General features: G+C 49.2%; 1 protein-coding gene across 9 annotated transcripts in view; it reads right to left on the bottom strand.

Annotated features, from left to right (window-relative positions):
- The window catches only part of TNIK (TRAF2 and NCK interacting kinase), a 153,637-nt gene that overhangs the window by 34,144 nt on the left and 105,405 nt on the right, over nucleotides 1–14,088 (bottom strand). For 6 of the 9 annotated variants that reach the window (XM_027685582.1, XM_027685581.1, XM_027685589.1 and 3 more), the window contains exons 11-15: nucleotides 12,897–12,963; nucleotides 11,851–12,055; nucleotides 3,423–3,533; nucleotides 2,857–2,943; nucleotides 1,337–1,537 (exon numbers count right to left, since the gene is read on the bottom strand). In XM_027685582.1, coding sequence (XP_027541383.1) covers nucleotides 1,337–1,537; nucleotides 2,857–2,943; nucleotides 3,423–3,533; nucleotides 11,851–12,055; nucleotides 12,897–12,963 — 671 coding nt within the window. The remainder of the gene's footprint in view (nucleotides 1–1,336; nucleotides 1,538–2,856; nucleotides 2,944–3,422; nucleotides 3,534–11,850; nucleotides 12,056–12,896; nucleotides 12,964–14,088) is intronic. The other 3 variants (XM_027685586.1, XM_027685587.1, XM_027685588.1) reach the window with 1 other exon arrangement.

Here is a 14,088-nt window from a genome sequence, read left to right as displayed (position 1 = left end):
ACTCCCTTTTTCCTGCCTGCTACCTACCCTCAGAGCACTTCTGCAGATGATCAGGAGAGACCCAATTCTGCACAAGGAGGCAGAGGCACCACCCAGGTAGAAGCCTCTCCTGTCAGAGGCAGCTCAGCACATCTGGAATGTCTCATCTGCAAATCCCACTTATCAAACCTCTTTTTCCAGTGGAAGGGCTGGAGAATGATGCTGCAACTCCACAAAAAAATATCATCTGGTGCATTGCCACAAAAAGAGAATGAAGACTAAATGGGAAGGCAATGAAGGAAAAACCCAAAGGAGTAGATAAAGTATATAAAGAGGTGAAAAGAATTTTTGACACCAACATCTATCTCTGTGATGGTTTAGAAAGGCCAAGAACTGTTCGTATCATTGGCCATTGCTCAGCAATGGACAGCTGGCTGAATTCCTTGAGCTTGCAGGTACTGTGGATGCAGCTGAGGACTGTCAAGAGGAAAGACCAGGAGACAGCTACATGTTGGATGCACATCACATCTCTGCCAGGACTAGAGTGCCAGACATCTGGCAGCAGAGCAGAGGTCCTGCTTAGTAGGAAGAATAATCAAGTTATTAAAAGATCTTTCTGCCCAGGAGCAGGGTTACAAATTTAAACCAACTAAACACAAAGAACTTTAGAAAAATTAATAGCAAGAGCAGGCACCAGTCTTACTGGAGCCACCACAAAGACACTAAGGAGAAAGAGTTTGCACATGATCCTGAATCCGCACTGCAGACAATGCACGTCTTCATCTTTTCAAGACTATTCAGCCAGGCAATAATTAATATTCAAGATCTCACAACTGTTACAACAATTCTCTCTTTTTGCTTGAGAGAAAAAAAAAACATAGAAGAGCAATCCCAAGAGATACAGCCCTGAGCCTGGGAGGAACAGCTGTCCAATCCCTGACTATGTGGAATTAGGGCTCAGCAAGGCACCCCACGACAACCCCGTCCCTGCATTCACCCCTGGCCCCCTGTGCATGTGCCAGGAAGGAGAATAAGAAGATGATATTTAAAGTCCATTCCAACCCCTTAACATTCTATGATTCTATGCCCACAAGCCCAAAAGGGCTGAACGCTTCCAGGAGGGATCCATCCTCCTTCCTTGCATGCCCTCATGGAAAAACCTCCTTCCTCCCTTCTGCTTACACAAACACAAACGTGGAGACACACACACAAACTGGGAGTGTTTCCAGCACAGCTGATGGCATCTGTTGGATTCCAACCCTGTGGAGCACAATCTGCAGTGGGTACTTGGGTCCAAACCCCATGCCCAGCCCTGTGGATGCAGCTGGGCCCCACCACACCCCTCGCTCTCTCCTACCTCCTTGGCCCAGGCTGGCTTCTCGCTGGCATTTATCCCTTCTTTGTAATGGTAGAGGGGCTTCTTCTCTGCTGGCCTCTGGTCCTGCCGCTGCTGCTGCTGCTGCTGCTGCAGGGACACCAGGTAGTCCCGCTCCTGCTGGAGCTGCCTCTGCAGCCTCTCTGCCTGCCGCTGCTCCTCCAGCTGCTTGCGCTTGTACTCCTACCCAGGAGAAAACACAGTGACAAAGGTGCCCAGCCAGCTTGCAGACTGCACATTTATCTGTTTGGGTGGAAAACGGGGTATCTGAAAGGCTCTTTTCTGGAAAAGCTTATTGATTTGGAAGACTTTGGGGACTGAGCTGTAAAGCATCTCCGAGGAGAGACTGCTGGGAGGACAGAGCCAACAAATTCAGAGTTGTGACTCCAGCATCGATGCTTTGCAGCTGCTGAACTGCCCTGTCTGATGGGAATGGGGGGTGCTAGTGCTGCCTTGTCAGGGAAACCCTGACAAGAGCTGACATTCACTTAGGAGTTACCATTGACTTTGCCAGGATTTTTCTGGACAGGAAGAAAAAAGGATCAATCCAGTGAGGTGTCAAACATCACCTGGTCAACACGGGGCTCTGAGTAACCTGCTCCAGTGGAACGTGTACTTGCTCATGGCAGGGGCGTTGGAATGAGGTGGGTCTTTAAGGTCCCTTCCAACCCAAACCATTTCATGATTCTGTGGTCGAGCAAAACCAAACCAAAACCAACTCCTCTGGAGGATCAATTCACTGATCCCGGGAAGGGCTGCACAGCAGAGCCAATTGTGTGATCTTTCTGAATCTCTATGGCTCTATGAGGTTTAAGGAGTAAATCACTTTGAAAGGGCCTTTTTAGAAGACAAGGGCTTGTGTGAGGGTTTTTCTTTTTCCTAAATAAAATTAATACCAAGAGCAAAAAAGAATAATCCCTGCGGATTAAAAGAAAATGCAGTAAGAGTAACAGCTACCAGCATTAAAAAGGATAACTCAAAAACCAAATTAAATAAAAAGAAGAGGACATCTACAACACAAACAGCACACAAGTGAATATACAGCATTCCTGCAAGGAAATTAAAACAGGAGCCTTCACTTGGAACATGAAGACCAGCACGGCAGGGTGGGTTTGATGGGTGCAGGCACGGGACAGCTCGAATGCACCCCAACATGCTGCAAACAGCCCTCAAAACTACACAGCAGCAACCAGGGCTGCTCCTCCCATGGAGGCACCAGGGCTGCTCCTCCCATGGAGGCACCAGGGCTGCTCCTCCCATGGAGGCACACACATGCCAGCGCCGTGGAAGGGATGCAACAAGAGCCGTGCACCGAAGCGGCGGCAGGGAATCAAGGCATGCTGGCAGCCACAGAGCGGGACAGGAGGCTCCAGGCAAGGTGGTGAGCGGTGTCCCCCATGTCTGGGCATGGCAGGAGGCACCTGGGGGACGTGGGTGCAGGTGGGCACATGCGGACGCGACACGGGCAGGAAGCGGCAGCGTGGCCGGGGCCTCCCATTTACCAGAAGTAGCGCTTGCTCCTGCAACAACTGCTGCTGCAGGATCTCTAACTGTCTCTGCTCCTCCTCTAACTGTCGCCTGATGTACTCCTGGAGCCATGGGCAGCAAGGATCAAAGGAAAAAGAGAGAGAAGGTAAAAGAGACAGTATTTCCCAAGAGGTAAGAGAATGAGGTGGGCACCCACATCCACCCCACCCGAGTGCCGGCACTGATCAATCAGCACAGGCACCCTCGGTCCCTGCCCAAAGAGCCCAGGGTGTCCACCACTCTACAGGGAGTGGTAAAGAATGGAAACCACTGGGAAATGGCAACCATGTCCCAGGAATACCAAAAGATCTGCCCCCAGGAACAAGTGGGTGGGAAAAACCTGCATCAAGTGTCTCCACACCTGCGGGCCAGCAAGTGGATCCACACGGAAACAAACAACGGCAGTGAAAGCAACACACGCGGTGTTAACAATTAAGCAATTTGCTCTCAAGTAGTAAAAAATGAGTGTTTACAAGAAAATCCCTGATTAGAGGAAGAGGAAGCCACGCTGAAGGCGATGGGCCTGCTCCCACCAGGTTACCTGCTCGTGCTCTGCACGCCGCCGCTCCTCCTCCCGCCGCATCTGCTCCTCGTAGTGCCGGCGCTGCTCCCGCTCCTGCTGCTTCCGCAGCTCCTTCTCCCGCCTCTGTTGCTGTGGGGGCAGGAGGCACAGGTCAGCACCCCCACTCCTTTCCCTGGGAGCTCAAAGCCCTTTTTCTCACGATTTTTGGGGTGTCACCTCGCCCACAGACCCGGAGTGCTCCCACTCACCCAAGGAGATGCCTTGCCAGCAGGCCAGTCCATTTGGGTGGTGGAGGGGCTTCCTGATCCCACCTTCTTGATCCCACCCCATCCCCACGCACTCTGATGCCCGGCACTGGCTATGGAGAACCCAGAGCATCCTCTGAGCTCAGAGGATAATTTCTTATTCCACCTGCAGATGAAGCCACAAGGGCAGCGTATGGTCCCCACCAGTTGGTTAATCAGGCCTCAGACACCTGGGAGCTGCATGAGCCCATCACTTATGGGGAACTCACATCTCAGCCCCAGTGAGGATGAGGGAGGGAGCCAGGGGAGTTACTGCCTGTTGAGAGGGGAACACATCCCTCTTGATGTTTGCTGAGATCTGAAACTAATAAAGAGGGCCCAAAATCCAGGAGCTTTTCCTTTCTGAAACACAAAATGAGCAGCGTGGGGGCTTCCCTTGCCATCCTCAGGCCACCCTTGCCTGCTGAGCCTCCTGGGTCACATCCCAGCCTGCTCCACTCCGTAGCACCTTTGCTGACAGCAATCCGGGGAATTTTGTGGTAATGACAACTGACCCACGGCCTGCTGTGAATCATCGTGGGGGGCCCTGGGCGACACTTGCAGCCCCCACATCTCCTGCTTTTAACCCAGCCTAACTCCTACAGCTACCCACAGCACCCCAGGAGGGTTTTTTGGGATGCCCCAAGGAGCAAGGGCTTGCAGCAAACTGCTGCAATGCTCGGCACAGCAGCCCCTCACAGCAGCCTCGCACCACATCAGCATCAGCAGAGGGCACTCAAATGCCAGTACTGGCTACTGGGGCTCTGCAACCTGCCATGACTCCATCATCTCCTGCCACACGCTGGCGGGAGGCGCCTGCTGAAGCAGAAACCTGGCCCTTTTTCCTCCCTTTTTTCCCTATTTTTCTTTTCCTGTCACTGACACGCAGAGGCTGAGCAGACTGCAGTGGGAATGCCGGCACTGGAGAAGCTGGCAATGCCACTAAATCACAGGGAGGGCTGGACCAGCAGCTGAGGAGCTGGCTGAGCAATCCAGAGATCAAGATACATCCATTTGAAACTGCTGCTCTGCAGGAACTGTCACTGTGCAGATGGATTTGAAACCTTTATCTATCTGAAGATACTTATATAGATATGTCCTATACAGATATCCATCCCTACTATAAATATCTGTCTATAGAGATATTATATATATTATGCAGATCTTCAGAATACCTCTCTAATACAGTAGATCTTATATATATATATATTTATAATTGATACCTAATAGATAGATCTGCTCTATTAGATACATATCCATTATAGACATTGTAATTCTACATGTACTCTGTATTTTATTCTATATCTGTGTGTCTCTGTCTCTCCAGAGACAGATATCTGTAGATATCTTTATAGATAGATACCCATAAAGATAGATCTGCCTATAGATATATCTATGGATACTGTAACAAACATTTAAACACACCCCAGCACTTCGATCTCAGGAGGAGCCACTGCCTCCTCACCACAGGTAACATCCACAGCCACCCCACGCAGGGACTCCAACGACTTCCTTGGGCTGCAGCTCAGCTTTAGTGCCACCTATAGCCACATTTATCAATTCTGTTCCACTCGCCTCGGGGAAGGAAAAATTGCATCCAACCTGAAATAACCTGCCAGCTCCAGACTCCGGCGTGTCCCACGCCAGGCACAGTCACTGGCACTGCCCACGTAAGCAGGGGATCCATGTGTTACTCCGAGCGTAAGCCCGTCCTCGCAGAGCGCAGGGCAAACGGAGGGATGGCTGCAGTTTTTGGAACTCTGTACTAGGAATTCAGGAGGATACACCACCGGGATGCGGTCACTCGGCAGCAGTTACGGTAACACATGGGATTTCTTGGCTTCAGCAGCGCCCCATGACCTCCTTAGGTGATGGTCACTGCTCCCATGACCTCTGCAGCACAGACCTTTAGACTAACAGGTTGAATAAATGTTACCCTGAGCTTCCACTGGCAACTCTATCACACTGGTTTTGGGGTGAGTTTTAACGGTTTGGTTTTTTTAGCTGAACTATCGCACAGCTGAATAAAGCACATTAATGCTTGCGTAGGCTGGGCTTGGCTGGCAGGAGGCAAGGCCCTGAATGCCACAGCTATTTCTTACATAAAAATCTCCCAAATGGTCTTTATTCCCAACCTGGCAGGCAAGAAAATCCAAACCCTTCCAAAGAAGGAGGCAAAAGCCTTTTTCACGGGGAGGGAACAGCACACCACAACCCTCCAGGGCACCATGTGCCCAGTGGCCCTAGCGAGCTTGGCCCGTTTCTGGCCTCTCTCCTGCAAGGCAGCATCTAATCACCAGCTTCCTCCACACTTAAAAGCCTATTTAACTCCAGGAGCCGGGAACTGAGCCCCACAGGTACAGTCTTCTTTCAAAGACAGGTTCCTCTGGATATTTAAAGGACCTCTGGACCTGCCACAGCCAGGCTCTTCGGGCTGAGGCTGTGAGCAGGATGCAATACACACATTTATCGAGGCCAGGAGCACAGCACTTCCCTCCAGCTCCACAGCGGATTTGTCAGGTCACATTATGAGCAAGTCATTTGTCACGGTCGCATTACCAGCACCTTCAGCTAAACACTGCAGCCCAGCAGAGCGGGGCCGAATCAGCCATGGCGCAGCCGCTCCGCTGCCTTCCCAGCACAGCCCCCCTTCAGCAGCTGGCAAACATCTGGAGAGGACCTGGCACTGCAGTGGGAAGAGCCTCCAGCAAGGGATGATGAGGACCCTGTTCTAAGTAGGGATTGAGCTCAGGGAGATGCAGCTGAAAACAACTGCACGTAGAAATGGAGAAAAAAAAGGGGGGGAAGATTCAAAGATCTCTCTTTCCTTGCCTCCTTTTCTCCCTGTTTTCTGCCCTCTCTCTCCCACTGCTAGTGCACACTTCCCACATTTCTCCAAGCCTGAAACTACTGTGTGTATTTACACTGTCCAGATCCATTATTCATGCAAGGCAAGAGCACCAATTAATTAGGACTGCATTTATATAACTCTGCAGGTAAAGCTATATGTAGTCACTTGTAAGCCAGAATGGGATCTTATTTGCGCTGCACTAGATATGACAGGTTTTAAATATTGATGAGAGAAGACACACGAAGGCAAAACCTCTGGTGGGAAGGCCCTTGGAGGCCTGGCATGAAACAAGGACTTCAAAGGAGCAAGCTCACTTTGCTAGATCAGACACATTCAGGGCTACGAGTGATCGCAGAGCTGCCGCCACCCCGCAAACCCAGTGAGCTCCGAGAGGCACCTACACTTGCAAGAAGAGGCTCCTGGAAACCTTGGCTGCTGCTCCCAAACATCAGCATGAGCCAGGAAAGAAGTGGAAGGGGAATTCCAAGTGACAAATGAAAACAAATATTCTGGGTGGTTGCGTTGCTGTGACAGGCTCATTTATCTGAGCCACCAGGGAAAGAGTGACTGTGGCTGGAATATCATCTTTCCTGACACACCAAGCACTGGAGCATGGAGGGGTGTTTTCCACTGGTAGAGAAACTGGGTCAGAACTTCCCACCATGGCAAATGGGGATCTGATAAGCTCTGAACCATTGCAGGAGCTTTTAGTCAGGATCATCATGAAAGGATGCTCTGTGCAGGAAAAAGCTCATGCTTCAGAAACTATAAGCTCTACATGCTTCCTAACCAAAGAAAAAACAGAGAGGTGCAAGAGTTAGAACATACCTGTACTACAGGAGCTGCTGTAACACAGCTCTCCTTGGAAATGGGTACAGGAATGCTGCTGGGACCACTGCAGTGCCCCACGTACCATATTACTGAGAGGGGGCTGTCATCTGAATGACAATGTTCCTACAAGCTGTAGGACACCTGCACATGCAGAAAAAAATAACAACCACCATTTCTGGTAATCTAAATTTATCTATGATTAATTGCTTGATTTTTTTGGCATTGCTTCATAAGAGCTACCAATAGATGGTCTTCTGCTGATTAATATACAGGAACTTCAGCAGTTTTTTTATCCCTTGAACATCCAGTTCTCTAACTGCACTAAATGAAACCTCACATGCAAAGAGTAAGATGCTTAGATTTGCCTTGTGCATTCCCTGTAAAGGTCTCACCTTTGTTTCATATGTAGAAAGGAAAAAAAATCCACAACATGGCAGAAAAATGAGGTTATGTAAAGCCCTCCCTGACTCCATCTGCCCACTGCTGCCAAGGGGTCTGCACAGAGATTTGTCTTGCAGGATCCCTAAGGCTCCTGACCCCAAGATGTGTTATTCCTACAGCTCAGCTGGAGTTTCAGTGGTTAAACCAGTGCATCAAGGTTCATTCTGTGCCAGCAACAAATGGAGGGCTGATTAGGGAGCTATATATATCTAATACAGGTATATACAGGGAAAAATTAAAATACATTCAAGCCTTATAACCCTTCTGCACTATACAAGCATTTTCCTTAGTGCTATTTGATCTATTGATATTTAATTCTCTCATTTGAGGGTTAATTCTGCTGCACATTTTAAATTAATGAGACCAACTTTCTGCACGAGGGAACCCAAAACTTCAACTGTCTTCCCATGAAGGTCCCAGTTCCAAGGCCAGCTTGGGCATTTTTTATTTCCACCACAATTAAAGACAGCTGCACATCTAAATCTCTTTGGCTGCCTGGAAGAAGATTCAGCCTCAGAGAAGGAAACAGGTCAGCTGTTGAAAAAGGAGGCCCAAGTGTCTGACAGATGCAAGGAGACACGCGAAGGATGGCAGCCGGTCCTGAGGGCAGCACCAAAAGACCACCAGAAGATTTCCTCACTTGACTTTTTAATATATGCATTTGATGTTATTGTTGGAGCAACACTATGAGATGGTAGGTTTCCCCAAAATGGCCCTAAAATGGGAGGTACTTTGTGATAGGTTCAGAAATCCCAATTTAGGAAGATCTAGGTGACAGAAAAAATGGGATCCCTTCATTTTGAGCTCTACTGGGTGAGGAATGAGAAACAGCAGGAGCTCTACCACTGGCAGTATTTGAAGACAAGACAAGAAAAAACACAAAAAAACCCCTCCTGAAGGTCTGCACTGACAGAGGAATGGACCAGTTATCCTACTAGCAGGCCTTTCTCCAGCTCTTTTGCTGTGCATCTCCGGTACAAATTAACTCCAGGCATTTCTGAGCTTAGCATCCTCCTAAGTCAATCCTTTTGGAGCTGCACTTGGGCCCAAATGCCAACTCACTCCCTCAGCCTGGCAACCTCCACAGAGTCTTATGACAAGTCGCAGCTCTTTCTATAAACACAGTAACATGCTTGGCAGTACTGGACAGGCTGACTTAGGAGCCCCAAAAGCCACCAGCTCCAAGGGTTTATGTGTCCTGGTTGCTCTACTGGGTTTTAAAGGTCAACTTTATTTTGAAAAACCAGTAATCTGAGTCTTCCACTGGCCTCTCCTCCCAGAGATCTGCTGGTCCAGTGCTGCTGGCTGGAGGCACACCCCACCTTAGTCGGACCATAAAGCAGCATGGAAGAAATCCTATTCCCATCAACAAAAATAAATCTGTGGCCAAGAGTCATCAATGAAAGTTAGTGCAAAGCTAGTGGAGGAAAAAGCACAGAGGCCAAACTGCAGCAGCCTGACTGCTGCTGAAGCCTTTGGGTACTGTTGGGATGGGTACAAGTGCTGGAGCAGTGCTGCTCTCTGGAGCAAAACTGCAGTGACGTGGTTGGAGTGAGTGGGGCACCTCAGGGCAGTGATATCACAGCCAGCACAGCTGTGACAGCTGCTGTTGGGTACCTCTGCCTGGCCATCAGATGCTTCCTGCCCCAAAATATCTGGGAAGAACAAACACCAAACTATATCCCTGCAGCAGCAATGAAACTTTGTTTGCTGATCCCTGCATCTACTAATTTTCTGGTTTTCCCACAGCAGCCCAGAGCAGACACATAGCACCTTGCAGCTGGCAAAGCCACAGCTGACCACGCTGGGGAGCAGCACCTCTGCCACAACCCACAGCATTTGCAACAGGAGGTCAATATCTCTTTCAGGGACTCCCGCTTTAATCCTCACCAAAGCAACTCATCTGTTTCTTCCTTGCCACGCAAACAGTGTCTAATAGAGAGCAGAGTTCACTTTGTGTCTGGAGATGTGCAGATGAAGCTAAACCTGGATGGATGGACCTGAGAAGATGGGCACTCGAGAAGATGCTGGGGCTACCACAGCTGCCAGCTGGCCCCAGCATCTGCCCTAATCCTGGTTGAGCCCATGGGGCTGGTCACACCAGGGCGGCCAGAGGATGCCCTTCAGCTACAGTCTGTCTTTCCCCACTTCTCTGACATGGCAGGAGCATGGAAACACCTCTTTGTCAGCTTTGCTCCAGCACATAACTCCCTTTCAAATTAGGTCTGAAAGGTGTAAGGCAGCTGTTAGAGCCACTACAAACAAAGAGGCATTAGTTTTAAATCCTGGCTATGGCGGCATTAGCTTTCAATGACTTGGGGAAAGAACAGGGGGAACTGGCAAAGCCTGGGGGGCTGCACAGAGCCCGGCCCAGCAAGGCCCAGCAAGGCAGAGACTCCGTAGCTCAGGGCAGAGCTCTCCAGCTTAGCAAGAGGATTAGTCCTCCATTCAAAATCTGCCTGGGAAGCAGCAAAGAGAGAACAATTTTCTTCTATGTGAAGAGAACATATTAATACAGCAGCAAGCATTGTGTTCATTACAGGATTGCAGCTAATCTGGTGTCTGCTTTTATTCTGCTGTTGTTCTGCTCCTGTACCGCTTGCAGCAAGAGGGCTGGGACAAAGGCAGAGTCAGGCTTCCTTACAACAGTCCTCAGATAAACATCCATTGGGGCAGGGGATTTCAGGGTGCATCTATGTGCAAATCTTGTCCTCTCTCAAAGCAGCTCGTCAGCCTTGGGAAGGGAGCAAAGCCTGATCTACAAAGTATTGAACGTGCTGTGCTCTGCGCTCTGACAGCAGGACAGACCTACATATTTACCAGACTGAAAAAATGCTTTGCCTGGGATTTGCCTGTGTTGATTCTTGCCCTGGAGGGGCTCAGAGGACCACCTCGAAGAGGGGCCATACCATCACCATCATCATCACCATCAGCTGCCTGAAATTCCTTCCTGTCTGTGCCCCTGGCCTGCAGGCATTACCCAGCACAGGGAGAGTCTGGCGACCACAGTAACAGATCTCTGATTCGTGCAAATTAAGGGGGTGGCTGCTCTAGAAGTCCATTTACTGCAAATCCTTTCTTCAGACATATTGGTGACCTCTTTGGAAAGCTAATTTAATGACCCTTAAAGTATGAACCTTTCAATCAGTCTCTTGGAATGAGTTCACTGCGAGGCAATGGGTGTCTTTGTGCAAAACCCCACCAAAACCCCAAGAGATGGGGAAAAGCCTGGGGGTTTTTCTGTGAACTTCTGCAATCCAAGAACCAAGAGATAAAGCAAAAGCGAGCACTTCCTACAGAGACCATGGGCAGGCTGAGCAGCTCAGGGACACCCAAAGTCACACGGTCAAATCCTGCAGCTGGATTTTAAATGGGGTGGATAATTTTATGACTGATCGCATTTGTAGCTGGTATGTTAAGACAAGGGTAATGAAATCTTATCCTTCGGAGTACATATGGATCATTGCACAAGTCAGGCAGGCATCTGCCCCTCCCCTGCAAGAGAAATTGTAATTGGCAGGGACGGTGAGGACTGAAGTTGAAATTAGGGATTAAATGGGACACAAATGGCATATGGATCTGGGGAAAGGGCAAATTGAGCTTTTCAGCCTCTTCTCAACTGTAACAGTCCACAGCAGCAAATAATGATAATGAACTTGACAGGTGCCTGGATCAGTATGAGTTTTGCCCATCTCGACTGAATACAACTGTCACACCAATAATGGGTTAACTCTGCTCAACAGTTCCAGGGATCCCTTTAAGTTTGGCATTTCAATGGTTTATTTATATCAAACCAGTTCTATTACCTTCACAAGAGTTGGCAGCACTTACTGTGGTGAGGAGAGTGGCTGGAGGTGGGGATGCCACAAGGATGAGCAGGGGGGTTTGACCAGTGTAACAAAAAGGTTTGGGATTACTCACTAGGGAGACCAGGACGTGACCTTCTTAAATCAGGCTGAGAACAGTCACTTGGGACCTGCTACCAGAAATCCCACTGTTCCACCCCAAGCCAGCCCATTGCTTGGCTCTGGCCAGTTACCTCCTCCAGCCTTCGCCTCTGCTCCTTCTGCTCCTCGATCCGCTTCTGCCGCTCGGCCAACAACTGCCGCTTGTGCTCCTCGTTCTCCCGCTGCTGCTGCTCCAGCTGCTGCCGCCGCAGCGCCTCCGAGCGCTCCTTGTTGGCCAACTGCAGCCGCAGGAAATCCCGCCTCAGAGTCGACTCCCCGGGCAGGTTCAGGATGGAGCTGCACAGGACAGAGGCATCAGAGAAGATCCCCTCCCCGCACCCTTAAACCTCTTGCCAAGGGAGGTGATTTTCCAATGTGGCCCCTCTCTCTCTCCTCCATCCCAACAGCATCCAAACACCCAACAGAGCGTGGGCAGCAGAAGATGGAGGGATGGGGGGACTGCAAGTGTCAGGGCAGGGTGGCAGACACAGTGCTCTCTGCCCATGGCCCACCAGTCATTTATTTGCTAAAGGTTTCCCTTACATGAAGTTCCTAACCAAAGCCTCTGGTGTTGCAGTGGCACAACACTATATTTAGCTGTGCACAAAGCACACTTAGCATGAATCATTGCCAGCTATTAAAATACTACATTATCTCGGTGAAATAATGGAATAACCTGATACTAATTACAAGAGCTCTGAAAAATGTCACCAAAGAAAGTTCCAGCCCCACGGTGCTTGCAGTGGCACTGGGGGAGGTTTCATGGTGAAAAGTTACATGGAAATAGGGAGTTACACTTGGATGTAAGGAACCACATTTTAGTCTTCTTTAATTTCATCTCACGTTTTTCCATATGTCAATATCCACATTCCCATGACAGTACCCTGCTGTGATGCAGGTCCCACAGGCAATGGGGTACCCGGGTCATCTTCCCCAGCATTTGGCTAAGGTGATTTGGAGCATCAGTTTATACCCACGCACCACCCAGCAGTGAGAATATCCTCTGTTCTGCCAGGGAACAGGACTCAGCGCTCAAAGTGTCCTTTTTCCATTTCCAGTTCATATGAGCCCATAATTCAAGCTGATTTTATACAGAGCTAAAGGGACATAAGGGCAGAAATGAAATGCTGATTCTTACCTGGGCTCTCCAGAGTCATTTTCCTCCTCCTCCTCCTCACTTCCACTGTACTCATACTCTGTCTCATCTAGGAACAGAATAGCTCATCAGTGCCCTTTGCTGGACTCATTTGTTTTTTCAGAGACTAAAAACTCCAGAGCTCTGAATGCAGAACAGACTCTTCTTGCATGGCTAAGAATAAGCAGCATTACTGCTCTTCATTCTCTGGTTTTATGGGGGGCTGCAAGGCCAGGGAAGCAGAGGAGGTCTCCCTGGGTGCTGGCACCTCACATGCCCGTGCCAGCTGGGAAGAGGGATGCAGTCCCAGCTGGTGCACCATGGGCAGCACCAGCACAGCAGGAAACAGCCTTGACAGCCACAGCCCCTCAATGCAAAGATGGGGGTGCCCTTCAAATTAGAATTTATTCCCATATGACAGCGAGTGACCCCCTTCTTCAGGAGGGTTCTGCAGTGGGAGGTGCCCCACAAGCTATTGAAGCCACAGTCACTGGAGGGTGGGATTTAACCATGGCTCTGAAGGTACCAACTCCTCTTTCCCTAAACATATGCTCTTCCTATGCAAATCCATGTAACTTCCAAGCAATGAAGACATCCACATAAAAGCCCACTGCAATGTTGCGCTACACACTGCAATTTCTGTTGGGATATCATCTTTATCGGATGAAGGGAATTATAGCAAAAGAAAGGCCCACATTTATCCAATTACTCTCCATCTCTAGGGTCCAGCCTTCATTTGCCAGACTAAACACATTTAATACTTCACTGGGATCCCATTTTATTGTTTTGATTGTAGTGAAATCTATTACAAGGGGCTGGAAGGTACGCATGAAAAATTAATTCCGCTACCAATAAGAAGAGAAATAGCGACGTATTAATTTTCTGGATTCTACAAATGAGCTTTCAAATTAAAATTCAGTTCACAAGCTGCTGAATACTTTAACAAGTTTCTTCTGCTATCTGATCTTTCTTGCAGAGGACTTTGATAGGGCTTGGAGAGTTCACTGAAAACATTCAGTTTAATAGGTTATTCCTAGTCAGCGGAATTGCTTTGGGGCAAGGGTCTTATCTCGATGTTCATTTGCACAACTCTGCCATCGCTGGTGCAGCGTGGATGTCACGTAGATCAACAGACTGGGCATGAAATACGTGAGCTGGGGAAAATTCAGCTTAGCAGCTTCACCCTCCCACACGC

This window comes from Neopelma chrysocephalum, unplaced genomic scaffold (genome assembly GCF_003984885.1).
Source record: "Neopelma chrysocephalum unplaced genomic scaffold, ASM398488v2 Primary Assembly neopelma1_69, whole genome shotgun sequence".
Classification (NCBI taxonomy): domain Eukaryota; kingdom Metazoa; phylum Chordata; class Aves; order Passeriformes; family Pipridae; genus Neopelma; species Neopelma chrysocephalum.
This window is presented reverse-complemented; position numbering and strand designations above follow the sequence as displayed.